This window comes from Leiobunum rupestre, chromosome 1 (genome assembly GCF_980474605.1).
Source record: "Leiobunum rupestre chromosome 1, qqLeiRupe1.1.hap1, whole genome shotgun sequence".
Lineage (NCBI taxonomy): Eukaryota > Metazoa > Arthropoda > Arachnida > Opiliones > Sclerosomatidae > Leiobunum > Leiobunum rupestre.
Genome location: NC_143384.1, coordinates 35,329,078 through 35,344,943, shown reverse-complemented (window position 1 = coordinate 35,344,943; position 15,866 = coordinate 35,329,078). Strand labels below are relative to the sequence as shown.

General features: G+C 33.8%; 2 protein-coding genes across 2 annotated transcripts in view; both read right to left on the bottom strand.

The window, feature by feature from the left end:
- LOC149962213 (ATP-binding cassette sub-family C member 3-like) overlaps positions 1-7,900 on the bottom strand; it is a 48,367-nt gene extending 40,467 nt beyond the window's left edge. The window contains exon 1 of the mRNA XM_090179123.1: positions 7,807-7,900. Coding sequence (XP_090035249.1) covers positions 7,807-7,854 — 48 coding nt within the window. The 5' untranslated portion in view covers positions 7,855-7,900. The remainder of the gene's footprint in view (positions 1-7,806) is intronic.
- A 6,616-nt stretch (positions 7,901-14,516) lies between these two features.
- Positions 14,517-14,966, bottom strand: LOC149962212 (uncharacterized). Its single transcript, XM_090164432.1, has one exon. The coding sequence runs from the start codon at positions 14,964-14,966 to the stop codon at positions 14,517-14,519; it is 450 nt and encodes a 149-aa protein (XP_090020558.1).
- Between the last annotated feature and the right edge of the window lie 900 nt (positions 14,967-15,866).

The following is a 15,866-nucleotide window of genomic DNA, read 5'->3' as shown; positions in this document are numbered from 1 at the left end:
ATTAAGTAGTTACAACAATGAGTTAGACGTACTAAAACAATGCACAATGAAATTGAACCCTATCTACAGTACGAGTTTATCAGTTAAATATAATACGAAGCCAATTTTAATGAAAGAAATATCTACAGAGGGTATTTGTATTTTTCTCGCTTACGAAATACTTGCCGCATCTTTAACGCTCATTTTATTTCAACACTCGCCCTTGATGAAGATACCGTAGAATAGCTATATTCGACATCTTTTAATGGACGACTCGTAGACTTCCAGTTTACGTTGTGACACATACCGCATGAAAAGGACCAATACCATTCAATTTCCAATATCATATAATGACTCGCACACCCAGGAAATCAATGACTGCATTAGGAATCGTAGATATCCAAATATCCACACCAATAGAAAATGTATTAAAAAGAAGCGAAAACCTTACCATTAACAAAGCACAGAAAGCCACTTGACTAGACGACAGCTCGTATATCAACAAACGACTATATCTAAGTCGATAAGAAAACCCGTAAATAAATTTCAAAAACTAACTAAGTGGACCACCCACGGGTTCTACCCTTTAACCATCTTATCTCTGCTGACTGCGCTAAAACAAGATTTGACCTATATAAAATAAAATAAATTTACTCGACAACGAATTTTTCTCGTGCACAAGTTATAATAAACTTTTAAAGCTTGTGAACGAGAAAAATTCGTTGTCGAGTAAATTTATTTTATTTTATATACATTTTGCGTAAGTTACTTGCTAACTCTTAATAAATAAGATTTGACCTTTAAAATTCCTGCGTAAAAAATGTAGACTTTAAAAACTATTAATATACTCTTCCGCTAAGCTGAGTTTGTAATTTTCAATGAAGCGTAACGTGTATCGGTGGTTTTGTGGTAGAACACTCGCCTGTCATATAGGAGGGCTTGGGTTCAAATCCCGCCCGATACTATCGCCAATTGATATTAAGATGTATACCGTGAACATTTGGTGGAAACCCTGCCATTTGGACGTTGAGAGATTTACCTTAACCCTCAGCACTCAGTCCACCCCAAAGTCAAAACACCAATACATACAAAACGTAAAGACAACAAACTCATCACCCACAACCGCCATTACACAAACTAAACATTCCCACACTACACATAAACACAAACTCAACATTCCCACACTACACATAAACATTACAATAACAAACTTTCCAATCTGTTAATATTAACTTGTAAAGGTCAAAATACCACCAATTTCACTCATGCTATATATCCATAACTTCAAGAAAAAACCCAAAAATGGCTTAAATAATAGTGAAGGCTCAATTCTCTGACTGGCTAAAATAAGTGGGGTGGCGGAGTGGTTCGCACTTTCGCCTCGCAGCAAGAGGAGCCGGTCTCGATTCCAGCTTGTGGCACGTACTGGGTGAATACTCGGAACAACTCCTTCTGCGTTGAGTTTGCAAGTTCTCACCCCACTGGTTTTCCCCCGAGTTCTTCGGTTTCCCTTTCCAAAAGAACTTGTTGAGGTTAACGGTAATAGTTAGTGTAGGGAGCTGTTGGCTCGCGTGGCATGCAGGGCTTGGCACCACCCTCTTACGCATTGTAACCCGGCCACCTGAATTAATAAAAATCGCTTGATGACTTAGGCCTAAGTTGGTGCCTTGTGTATTAGCCTAGCTGATTTTTATTATTAAAGTTGAACTTTTTACCAGAAATCTGTTATATATTGAATCGTAAAGGTCAAAATTCCACCAATTCCACCCATCCTATCCATAACTTCAAGAAAAAAAAATGGCTTAAAAAATAGTGAAGGTTCATTATATATATATAGGAACTACATCCTCTGATTAATTAATTCCCTGAAAATATTTATCACCAACACGAAAGAATTTCTGCCTCCTTTCTCGCTGATACCGCACGATAAAAAAGGTTGGGTTAAATTATCTGGGTATAATTTATTTTTACCCAATTTGAGTTAATTGTAATGGATTTTGGGTTGTTCTAAAACGTCTGGGTTATTGTGAAAGGGTTGTGTGTTTGGGTTATTTGCCGGATTTGTCTTATTGCCCAACTTGGGTAAAATGTACCCAAAAACTGGTAAAACTCCATTATGTCGGCTGCTAAACGTTCTGATTGTTTGAATGTTGAGTTTTTATTGGTTCAATTAACGTTTACGCGCCAAATAGTCGAAACTTAAACTTTCCTGGCAAATGTCAGGAACTTTTAATGTTACAGGAACGGTTTAGTTTTAGTTTTAAATTTCACAAAACAACCATTGAATTAAATGGTAACCAGTATGAACTTAGTTATTTTAAAACATTGCATTATGTTCTAAGCTAAATTTGATGCATTTCCTATACGTAATAAGTGTTTAGGCCTTGTTTGTTTATTGTGTGAACATGTTTTTTACTTCCAAACATCGGTAAAGTTTTACTCACGTCTATTTGTTTAAAAATATAAGATTATATGAATACAAATGTTAACTGGTTGGAAGTTCTTGAAATTAGTGACAGGAATTGCAATTAAATCAAGGCAATAACTATGTTGTAATATCACCAGTGTCATTATTGTGTTCAGTTTACAGTCAATAAATTACTCAACGAGTTTCGTGCTATAAGCATTTACTTGAAAAATGCCTTTGAAACTCGGAATTGGCAAACCAAGGAGAGTAACGTCTGATTTTTTCACATTTCGTGCATTTGGCAAGCTAAAAATTGGAGGGAAAGGCAAAACTAATATACCAGATTAACAAATTTCTGACTTTCATAAAGTTCCACTACTCTCCCATTGGAATTCATAAAAAGTTATTTTAGCATACCTAACTTGTCACTTTTTCAAGTCGTATTTTGTCAGTGAAAAAGATGTCTATTTTTTTCGCGTCAACGCTATTTGTACGTTTTCGGTAACGCTCTACAATTTTCTCATTGACAATTTTCTTATAGCACCTAGCGGTTAAAATTTACATTTTCCAAAAACGTGAAAATATTTTTCGATGTAGATGCAATTTTGGTAGAAAGTGTCCCCCGGCACGTATGTACAGTACAAATTTCAGCTTTCTAGAAAACAAATTTTTTAAAAAAATCACTTTTTCGAGCAAAAAAAACACCCTGTATAACAGTTTTCTGGAAAAAATTCAACTTATTTTAACAAATCAGAAATATAGCTAATTTTAAAAACAATTTGGTTTTTTTCTTGAAGTTATGGATAGGATGAGAGGAATTGGTGGAATTTTGACCCTTACAGGTTAATGTATAACAAATTTCTGAAAAAAATTTCAACTTCCCAGGTAGCAATGACAACGTTTCAGTTTCGTTGATTTTTGTTTTTGTTTTGTTTATATAACGTTTTAAGGTTATTTCTTAACTTAATATCAATGTTGATATTAGGTGAATACTTTCAACTCTTTTCAACGTTATATTTCATAAGAGTTATAGACGTTAAAATAACGTTTCAATTTACAAATATTTTAATAGTTATATTTAGAAAAATACGATTCTTTTTCAAAACAGTTATCTAATTTTCGGAAGTTATCATAAAAATTAACATTCCTTTTCTTTATAATTTTCGATTTTAAAAATAACAAGACGTACGACGGTCGGAATACACACAATCCTTCTAATGTATTAAGTTTGTTTGAGCTATTCACAGCAACCTGCAACGCCGGTATCGCAACCAAAATATATCCACGGTCACACATATAAACATATTTACACTTATTTGTTACTTCTAGTCATACTTGGAAAGCATCGAAAATTTCTTCGATCAGTGTCACTTTTATTTTTTACTTCTGATCACACTTATTTGTTACTACTAGTCAGCCGTTGAGTGTCACACTTATTTCTTCTAGTACCTTATTAGTTACTTCTGATCACTCTTATTTTTTCTAGTAACTTATTAGTTACTTCTGATCACATTTATTAGTTACTTTTGATCACACTTATTTGTTACTTCTGGTCATACGCCGAAGACTAGGTCGATCAGTGTCATACTTAATTAGTACTTCTGCTCATACGTTGAAAGTGCGGCCCACTCTGAACGGCCTTGAAAAACGCCAGAGGGAAACGGGCGCGTACACCTCTATAAACACGCGGATTTACAATGTTGGAAATTGCGGGGGTCCGTATACGCTGCCCAAAAAACCTTACTTAGAATTAAATTTAAGGAACGTATTTGCAATTCTAGGTTAAGTGTAAACCACAGCTATTCAAAAATATAACTTTCATGAAAATCGGACTTAAATTAAGGAACGTTATGTCGACTTTCAGGCGGAAATATAAAACCACGAACATTGGGGTCCGGTAAATAACCCCGAAAACTATACTTAAATTTAATATTTACTGATATAACCGAAGTTGTATTTCAAGTGAATCCTAACCTATCCAATAATATTTTTTTTAACGTTATCGGACTTAATTTTAAAGAAAATATCTACCACATAAAGGAAATCACCGAAAATAGTAAATTGGGCAAATGCCCAACTTCTCGGGCTCCGATTTGAAAACTTTATGAAAGGCTATCGATGGCGATGTCTGTACATTCGAACGAGATATCATTGACTCTTCTAGCCCTAACCGTTGAAGAGGTATGCGTGACACGGCGGCATCGGCGGCATCTGCAACGGCTACACTGTACGTTACGTGAGACTAATACAAACAAATCCTTAGGATTGTGTGTAAAAACCGTTGTTCGTACTACGCTATTAAAAAAAAACAATAAAAAGCGAATATATATAATACATATACATATAAAATGTATTTATTTCAACGGACGTTGGCCACGTTGAGGAGAGAGTTAGGCCTTGGTTCATATCCAAAGCTTATCGGATCGCAAATAAAGTTATTATAGGGTAAATCCATGTCAAATCACCCGATGGCTCCCACGGCACCAGTTTCGATTTCGTTTAAACTTTAACCACTTATATTAGAGACCTTTGAGCAGGAAAGCCAAATTTTTAGCTCTGAAATCGAAGTATTTTTGAAGATACGATTTTTTTAAATAACCTTGCAAGTGGTCGAGTGTTTTGACAAGTACAATTTTGTCATTTTTGAGCATTGATATCTAAAGATCGGTTAAAATCACGTAGGTGTTATTTTTTATAACGATTTAACTGGTGGTAAGGATAACTATGTAATCATTACGAGGTTCGAAAATAGTGTCGTTAATTTTATAAAAATCGGCGAATGTGCCATAAAAAATCGCATTACAGGTAAACAGACCAACTTCGTCGGTCTTTAAGACATCGAAAGAATTTTTTTTTAATTCATTAATCGATCTATATAGGATGAAATTAAGCCGGGGGATACAAAAAAGGAATCAGAATTACTCGCGGAACTATACATTTGGAGTTATAGGGGTTCAAATTTAACGTTTTTCTCAAAATCGGGAAATCATGGTAGTGAATAGTCGCGTTTTTGGCAAAGTTGGACACTGAAACACAAAATAATGTAGATTTCTTTAGTGGCTGCGAAACAAGGTATCATTGAAATTTATAATACAGAGATGTTATATAGAGGCATACTTATGAGTAATTATGTAACATATGTGCATACTCACCGTGCAGTAACATTTTGCTAGTAATTCCAAAATTAATAAAATAATAACATTTCAATTTTTATATCTCATGAAGTAAATAAAATTAAAAACCGAAGGAAAAATAAATTAAAGTATGAAAACTTCTAAAATCTAAAATTGCTAGGAAGGGGGGGGGGGTACCGTAATTTGGTTTTAACTTCCCTAAACCTTAATTGCCCAAGAAAATGATTAACCAGATAATGTATTATGTCGATATACGTCGATAGAGGCCAAAATTTAGCTATTTTGGGGATCCGCGAAAAACTTACTTCCAAGTTTCAAATTTCCAAATTTTTAAACCTTTTATTTAAAAAAAACGGTGTGTTTAGGATTTCATTAACTTTAAAATAAGTCATCGATCACATTTTTATCTCTCTTAGAACTGAAGTTATAGCTATTAATTCTTTGGGTGCAACGGATTTTCGGAGTTAGTTTTATCCATAACTACACCTGCCCAGAAAATTTAATCAAATTCGGTGACTTTTGTTGTATGGGCCTGGTTAATTTGACGTGGAGTGCTAAGTTTTAAGCTTTAAAAATCGGGTTCGTTTTGCCCTTAACGTTTGACCTTGAACAACTTGGAAACACAAGATGAAAATTTCATATGTTATATAAGGAACTCGGTACTTTCAGATGGTATCTACATTATTTTGTGTTTCAGTGTCCGACTTTGCCAAAAACGCGACTATTCACTACCATGATTTCCCGATTTTGAGAAAAACGTTAGATTTGAACCCCTATAACTCCAAAAGTATAGTTCCGCGAGTAATTCTGGTTCCTTTTTTGTATTCCCCGGCTTAATTTCATCCTATATAGATCGATTAATGAATATAAAAAAAATTCTTTCGATGTCTTAAAGACCGACGAAGTTGGTCTGTTTACCTGTAATGCGATTTTTATGGCACATTCGCCGATTTTTATAAAATTAACGACACTATTTTCGAACCTCGTAATGATTACATGGTTATCCTTACCACCAGTTAAATCGTTATAAAAAATAACACCTACGTGATTTTAACCGATCTTTAGATATCAATGCTCAAAAATGACAAAATTGTACTTGTCAAAACACTCGACTACTTGCAAGGTTATTTAAAAAAATCGTATCTTCAAAAATACTTCGATTTCAGAGCTAAAAATTTGGCTTTCCTGCTCAAAAGGTCTATAATATAAGTGGTTAAAGTTTAAACGAAATCGAAAATGGTGCCGTGGGAACGTTTCTTGAAATTGGTGATTTGACATGGATTTACCCTATATGTTATGAACAGTATATAAATGACTTAATTTATTAGTAATAACAGTGGTTAAGCATTAATAATTAGATAATGAGTGATTCGCGTTCTAAATTGAAACGTAACTCACAGGTCGCTGCATTTTATTTTAGCCGAGTCTTTCTCCGGATAAAACGTTGCCTTACTAGTTTTCTGACGTTATCGTTATTGTTCCTATTAGCTTAAGCTCTTGGTCTGTGATTTTCCTTCCAGATACAAAGTATATAGAAACATTGGTCGGAGATATGCGCTCAAAAAGGGCTTAAAACCGTGCTTCAGACGGTAATTACGGAAAGCTAGGGTGCTTTTCACATCATAATTTGCAGCATAAAGTATTAATGCAAATATTAACTTTATTCAAAGGATATCTAAAATATTTAAATTAATATATGGTTAAACTCATATCATCAATACCAACTTTGTGTGATCAGCTACATCTTAAACTATTGCGTTGGCTGAGACTAACCTAGTCTAGAATATCATTTTAATAGACCAAGCGTGCGAAAATTTAGGAGAACCGCAATTTTTTAAGGCGGAGATAGGTAGATGGCCATTTTTGAAATCCATATAACTCAAGATCTCCCAATTCGGCAATCTTATAATGAACCGTTTAACTTTCTTATTATACCGTAGTGTTTCAAAAATATTTGGTTTCTATTAGTTTATATATTTCAACGGTAGTTGTTGTCTGTTCTATTTAACTTATTCCGCTCTTGTTCAATTTACCGTTAAATATTACCTTCAATATTGGAACTAATTAAGGAGGCTAGGATCTGAGACATTTAAAATAAAACCTAAAGACAAAATGACATGCATTATACTGAAATTAGTAAAATTAATAAAATAGAAACACGTTCATAATGCGCATTAGGAACGTGTTTCTATTTTATTCAATGAGCGTAAGGTGTTTCGAAGCAAAATATGACTGAAATGAGTGAAATACGAATAAAATAGTCTTAGGAAAGCTTTCGGAACTTACCCAGAATACGGTTTCGCACAGACCATAGAAACCATTATCTTCCTCCATTGCAAGAAACTGGGTTCAAATCCTTTCAGACATTTGTACACTATATATTAGTGAGCCAGTTTCTTAAATATAAAGATAAATATTAGAGAGAGAGCTAGAAAAGACCTCTTTTCGAATTATCTATTTTGATAAGTGTAAGATGATATAGTGAGATTTTTACGTTTACACAATTACTTCCCCAATGTACATGTATCTCCCTATTTTTTTAATAAAATTGAGACTCAAGCATTTTTAATGTTATAAATAACTCTGAAGATTCGGTAATATCTTTAACATTTTATGAAAGAAACAGAGAACGTTAAATAGTGTCTTTGATTTCTTATTAAATAAAGCTCAGGACCATTTAATCCCGAAGGTCACCTTTGCATGAAGGAACAAATATATTACAGGCAGACATACGTTATAATTTATGTTTATTATATTTATTTCAAGAAACCAACGAAACAATAAAAACCAAGTAGTTTTTACTTACTGTAAAACCGATAAGAGGTGTTTTTCACTTCTAAAACTTCACTGTACGCGTAGATGAGAACTGCTAGAGTGTCGTTTATCTTTTTCCAAGCCATGTGGAGCTTCATGATCGGTAACACTTGTGACATAAACCTAACTGTGACCAATGGCAGAAGTATGTAGTAGTAATACTTCAAGCTGTAACGCATTTAGTACAAGGCAGACATAATGTAAAGGTAACCAATGTGGATTTGTTTTTCCAATGATTCACTCTTATCGCTCATTGCTGGCAATATTGAGTGGATGATAAAATTTCAAAATAATATTTTATTTCGTCAGTTATTAGTCGTAGCGTGACTTGTTAGGACGTAGCGAAGTGTCTAAAAGTATTGATGTGAGAAAATCACCGGAAGCAGAATTTTCTATTACGTTTTAGAGTTGTCACAGAAGCTTGACCTTTCTTCTTAGGGTTTCACTCTTTTTAACAAAGTGATAAATTGTTATATCTTTGCCGTCAAGATCTTATTTATAATGTGATAGATATTGTATTATTTAAGTTATGCTAAATTGCCACGAAGGGGATAAGATGAAATAAAATTTCGGCCGTTTAGGTTTGATGCGTTTCTTTTGTGCTTTACGGTACTCTAAAATTTTTAAATTATATACTCCAATAAGACCAATCGTGTTTTTTTTCTAATTGAGATATTGATTCAAGTTTGAAATCTGAGACTGTACCGATTTTTTACCTACTCTTCCAAATTGTGGTTTAAAACTACTTTATTTCGGTGTATTATAAATAATATTTGACGACCATAAAACAACAAATGAACAGGATAAAGGTTTTAAGGCTTAACGAAAAAAAAATATTATTCTGTAATGTAAAACAAAAGATAATAATTTATTGATTAATTCAACCAGCGTTCAGCCTCCGAGAGTTCGACGGATATGGGTAAATATGACTAAATATACATATATTGGGTAATTACGAGTAAATATACATATATTGGGTAATTACGAGTAAATATACATATATTGGGTAATTACGAGTAAATATACATATATTGGATAATTACGAGTAAATCTACATATATTGGGTAATTACGAGTAAATATACATATATTGGATAATTACGAGTAATTCTACATATATTGGATAATTACGAGTAATTATACATATATTGGATAATTACGAGTAATTATACATATATTGGATAATTACGAGTAATTATACATATATTGGGTAATTACGAGTAAATATACATATATCGGGTAATTACGAGTAATTATACATATATTGGGAAATTACGAGTAATTATACATATATTGGGTAATTACGAGTAATTATACATATATTGGGTAATTACGAGTAAATATACATATATTGGGTAATTACGAGTAAATATACATATATCGGGTAATTACGAGTAATTATACATATATTGGGAAATTACGAGTAATTATACATATATTGGGTAATTACGAGTAAATATACATATATTGGGTAATTACGAGTAAATATACATATATTGGGTAATTACGAGTAATTCTACATATATTGGATAATTACGAGTAATTATACATATATTGGGTAATTACGAGTAAATATACATATATTGGGTAATTACGAGTAAATATACATATATTGGTAATTACGAGTAATTATACATATCTTGGTAATTACGAGTAATTATACATATCTTGGGTAATTACGAGTAAATATACATATATTGGATAATTACGAGTAATTATACATATATTGGGTAATTACGAGTAAATATACCTAAATTTACTCGTAATTACCCAATGTATGTATATTTAGTCATATTTACCCAAATTGACGTATATTGGTCCAAATGTTCTAGTTGATGAAATTTTTAATATTTTGATTTTACCATGTTAATTTCCATAGAGAAAATAAGTTTTTAAGTTGTCAAAAACATTTTTGGTTGCCATGGCAAAACGAAAGCCCATTCTTGTCCACACTTTTAGGCATTTTCAAGTTACATGAAGGTCTATTTACCACCCGAGTTTGAACAAAATCGGAGATAACCACCTCGGGTAGTCTCCTTGTAAGTAAAGCAAGGGTGACTTTCTTGTTTAGAGCGATTTTGTTACTAGATGACGACTTGGTTAATTCTAGAGCTAATAGGTTCGCTTTTATTGAGAGACAGGCTTTTATACTACCTAAACAGTATAATTGGTTTTGTTAGTAAACTAAATCGAAGTCGTCTCGAGAGTTATTTTCGAACTTTGATTTTAAAATTTGATATGCAATAAGAACCCCATCAATTTGAACATTAAACCAACAATGCGACAGCGACGACATTATTACCCTTATTGTTATTCCTCGTGTCATTATCATTTCGTCATTTAACAAGGGGTTTCTTAATAAGATATCTTGATTTTGAAAATACGACTAAAGTAATTCAGATTATTTAACATACATAAAAGCCAACATGTTTTAGACCTTAGCATTTCAAACTTTGATTTCCGATACTTCGAAAAATGGATTGTATTTGAAAATTATAACTGTAATAAGAAACCTTAAAATTTAACGATTTTACCAAGTGATGATTTAGAAAGGCGCATCGGGTTATACCCTCGCATGCTTACGTGTTCGCTATCTACTGCAAAATAGGAAAAAAAAAAAATTAAAAGAAGCAAGTGTATTTCTCTCATAATCAACTTTCTCAGAATAAAATAGTAACTTCAGTTACTTTAATCATGTACATTTACAGCACTATTGTTTGTGATATTTTATCATTCAGAGATTGAAAAACTGACTTTTCAAGCACAAGTCTACACTTCATGCAATAAGAAGGCTTAATAACATTTTAAATTCCTTCCACGATTAAAAACGAGCTAACAGGGCCCCCAGAGCGAAATCATAGTTTGAGACTGAAACAGTTGCAAGTAGATGCGTTTTAAAACAACAGATAAGCTTGAAGAAACTAATCGACGTACATGTACGTGATATTTTCGTGAAATGAAATTTAATTAGGAAACACAAGTAGTTAAATATTATCTTAGAAAATCAAATTGTAGTCAGAAAATAATGAAAATAGCCCCTTTTTTATACAAATACATATTGTGTTTTGAAATCTAAATCTGGAAGCCAATAATTCAGTGTGAGGGCTATTTAAAGTCGGCTAATGGGCAGCATACCGAACCACAAATAAATGATTTATGGTTTTAGTGTTGAACACGTTTAAACTTTTTTAAGTCGGTATTTGTTTGTCGACTTTAAAATGACTTAACGATCATTCCCTGACCCTAAAACGACTTCATGTGCTTCAAGGGAAGTGTTTCGATCACAAATTTAGCGTCATTTATTTTTAAATCGAGCTTCAGCTGCGGCCGGATCTATACAACATACATAAAAAACGTGTATTTAAATGATTGCAGTATTTTTTATATTATTAATAAAATAACTTATAACTCATAGATGATGATAATAATTGAGGGAAAATTTCGCGCATGGTCCTTCGTCAGCTAAACTCTTTACCGAGCAGTTTTCATGCAGTAGCATTCCTTTTCTAAATATTTCAAATTGTAAATATATTTTGAAACGGAAATTAAGATTTTCAATTTTACCTTTTTAATAAAGAGAAGATGGAAATAACAGTATATCGGAATGGTCGGAGTAAAAATAGATTTTTTAAATATTTTCTTCATTAGGATTTAGATGAACTTAAAAGATTTGATAGATAACGTATTCTCAGAGTTGAACTTTTGTCTAACTTTTTTAATCTTCGGAATCGAATACGGCCATTCCATATGGTTTCAGCCAATCATGCCACCATGGGGCCTGCGATTTTTGTGAAATTTGGTAGACTTATTCCTTTCGTCAATTGAGAAACATTAACCGATTTTTATGGCAAAATTTTAAAAATGATTTTGTTACAGAATATTAATCTAGAGCCCTGAAATTTAGTTATGTTTTTTGGGAAATCTCTACCCCAAGATTAAAGTGTTAATAACTTTTTATTTTTTTAACATATCAACTTGAAATATTCCTTATTTATGAAGTGTCTAGTACGGAATCTGGATAAAGTCTCCAAAACAATTTACACATTTTAGTTGATTTTTAAATATTTAAAAAAATTAAATAAACATTTCGGGGGTTTGATTCTAATGGGTATTTCGTCATGTGGTGCAACTTTTAAATATTTATATTTTTCGTTACCGCTAGACCTAATCTTTCTAACGGTATAAATATCGTTTCGTATATTTGTTTTGTTTTCCACTGGCAGCCAGAAAAACAAAATCTGTGATATTGCTCGAAAAACGTTATTTTTATATTCTATAGAATGTATTGGATTTTTAATAAAAACTTCAAATTTGCCCATTTTTTAAATTTATAACAATTTTAATTTTATATAAATATGCAAAATTTTAATTTTGTAAATATTTGAAAAAACCGCGCATTAGATTTTAAAAATAATTTAATCTTGAACCATTGGGTATATTTCGTCTTGTGGTGCAACTTTTAAATATGGAAATGCCCAATAGGTATTCCCAGGAGGTTTGGGTTTAAGTTGGGTCGAGTAAAAAAAATCGTTCAGGGATGGACATCTGTTTGCTTTTAGATGAAGCGTCAAAGGCGATTCGCAATTTTGTTGAGACGGTCGTTTTTTACTATCCCTCGATGTGGCATATAGTAAACTTCGGTTTTTGCCGCGTGCTCTGGAACCCTTTCGAAGATACCTTGTTGTAAATAATCGTTGATGACTTCTGAGTATTGAGCGTAATACGTCAGATTTTTCTGAAATAGATGGATCAGGTATCGGAATCGGCTTACCGCGACATAATATATGGTCGCTTAATTCTTCACGGGCCCTTTTCCAAGGCAATTGGACTTCATATCTTCCATTCTCCTTTTGACGTATGAAATCTTCAAAGTTCCGTAATGCTTCTTCCTCCGCCCGATCCGTCTGAATGTCGTCGACGATTCCAAGGGCTTCTACGTCCCAAAAGGATTTTAGTTGTTGAGTGAGTTGGATCTCTTCGATGGTCTCCGCATGATTTGCCATTGCGATCGATTGTTGGGATATTACGATGTTCATGGAGGAAATCGCTGTAGGTCCGTGGACAGTCCAACCCAAAATGGTGTGTCCGGCGGTTAAGGAGTCCGTTGAGGAATGCTATTTCATTTGAAGCCTTCACTTGGCTTGTAATCTGATCGGCTAGGTGAAGGCCTCTGACTGTCACTTGTCTGTTAATTTCGTGACTGGGTACTTCAATAAGGGCGCTTCTGGTTTTCGGCGTTTCAAGAGCTTCAATGATAATCAGTTCTGAGAGATCGACGCTCTTCAAAGTTTGGTGAACTCGTCTTCTGCATTGAGGGACCACGTTTTCGCTTTCGGGTGGATTAATAGAAATGGTCTCGACTAGCGTTGTTAATTTTCCGGAAAAATAAAATGCGGAAAAATTTCCAGAAAATTTTCTGGAAAATTTTCCGAATTGCGGAAAATTTTCGGAAAAATACGGAAAATTTTCCAAAAAAAAGGCCTCGGTAATTATCCGACTTACAACACTAGTTTCGACACTGACTACTGGTAATTTGAGATGTTTCGATACGGATTATTTTATAATATACTTCCTCCGTCTAAGAGACAACGGACGACTTGCTCTTAATCATCGGATTCGGCGATGGCATAGGCGGTCTGGAGAAGAATCGTTGAATGTTCAACTTGATTTGACCCAGGGGCGACTGTTTGTACGTTAACCTCTTTCGATGTCGCCAATGGATTATCAGATATTGGGTACAAATGGTCTCATGATGGCGTTCTTGCCAGAACTGACCCTTGACTTTTGCTCGGCATTTCTTGGATAAGTGGCCTCTTCTGGTACAGGTAAAGCAACATCACATTTTCTATAAATTGAGTTTTCTTTCTTCGCAGTTTAATTCTTTGCACTCTTGGAATTCGTGACTTTTCGACGAACAGAATGCGCATTGGGTTTTTTTTTGTTTGAACTTCTTCGACTTGCGTATTCAGAGAGGAAGCTGACGAGTAATGCCTCGAATTTCTGTACTGATTTCTATCGTCTCGTCGTCCCCAAGAGCTTGACTTGAAACTATCTGACATGGAGGCTGACGGCTCGTGATCTCGACTGGTTAGGTGCAATGTTCTCTCTCGGATTTCAATTCCTCTTTGTAGAAACGTCAGCAGTCTGTCGATGTTCCACTCTGCATTTGATTTGGAACTGCGATTAAACTGTAGTACGATTTCTTCTGGAATTCGTTGCATGAGGATAGGACATAGCAGAGTACGTGTCGGATTCTACTCCTAATGAAGCTAGGTTCCTTATTTGTAGCTCGCAAGCGTCGTATAGCCTTCGTAGTCCATTGATGTCTTTGGCTTGTTTTACTGGTTGTAGATTAAGTAATTTATTCATGTGAGCGTTAATGACCAAATCTGTTCTCCCGAAACGCTTTTTCAGTATTTTCACCGCTTCTTGGTAATTTTCGTCGGAGAGAGACAATCCCGCAATGGCATTGAGGGCAACTCCTTTCAGGTAAGTTTTGAGATACGTGAACTTCTCCGTATTTTCTAGATCCGTGTCGTGTATGGCAGCTTTAAATTGTGACCAGAATCTTTGCCAGCCACTGGCGTCTCCATCGTATTTCTCGATAATTATTGTTGGGAGCTTTATGTTCATTCAATTGGATTGGTCGATTTCTTGTTTTTGACCGGAATTTCGTAGTGAGGTTCTATTGCTAGGTTTTCTATCTTCGGTGTCTTGAAGGCTGCGAATTCGTTGTTTAACTCGAGTTTTAGTGGATGTGATTTTCTCGGAATAATCCATATTGTTAGTAATTTCTTCTTCGTAGTCCTTCTCGACAGTTATTTCGGCTTCAATGAGTTCGTCAAAATCTTTCAGTAGTTTTTCTTTCAGTTTCAGTTGATCCAGCAGTCGTTCTAGTTCATGTTTATCGTCGGCTTCTATCTATTGGTCTATACTTGTGATTAGTTTTGTAACTGCAGTTCTAATTACCTTACGCTTTTTCTTGTATTTATCCAAGTCATTCATGTTTTTCGGTTGGTAGTTAATTCCTTTGCTCCCGGGTTTCGGCACTGATTTGAAATGTGGAATTCGAGGTTCAGAGCTTTCGATGGGCAAACTGATATTTTTCATTAATCATTAAATGTTAGCTAATTAAATATCAACAGTAATAAAGACGATGAATTTAAACTTAATTACAATATTTAATAAAATCACAGAAGAGGTTCCATTACATAATTGAACTAACGTTTTACATTGTCTTAAATACATGAGATAAAAAAAGTGAAATGCATTTTTTTTGCTGATAACTTGGCGTATCGTGAAAAGGTAAAACATATACAGGGTGTTACGGATGAGAGTACCGAAACTTTCTATATGCATTCTATGGGTCTCTATGAGTAAAAAATGTCTAATAAACATGTGTCCTAAAGTGCTTCGTTTCAGAGATATGGGCTCCCAAAAAACTACCCCAAAAAACCAGACACAGCCTTAAATCTGGCAAACAATATCCATCCTTGAACCAAATTGTTTTCATTAAACTATCAATTGTTTTTT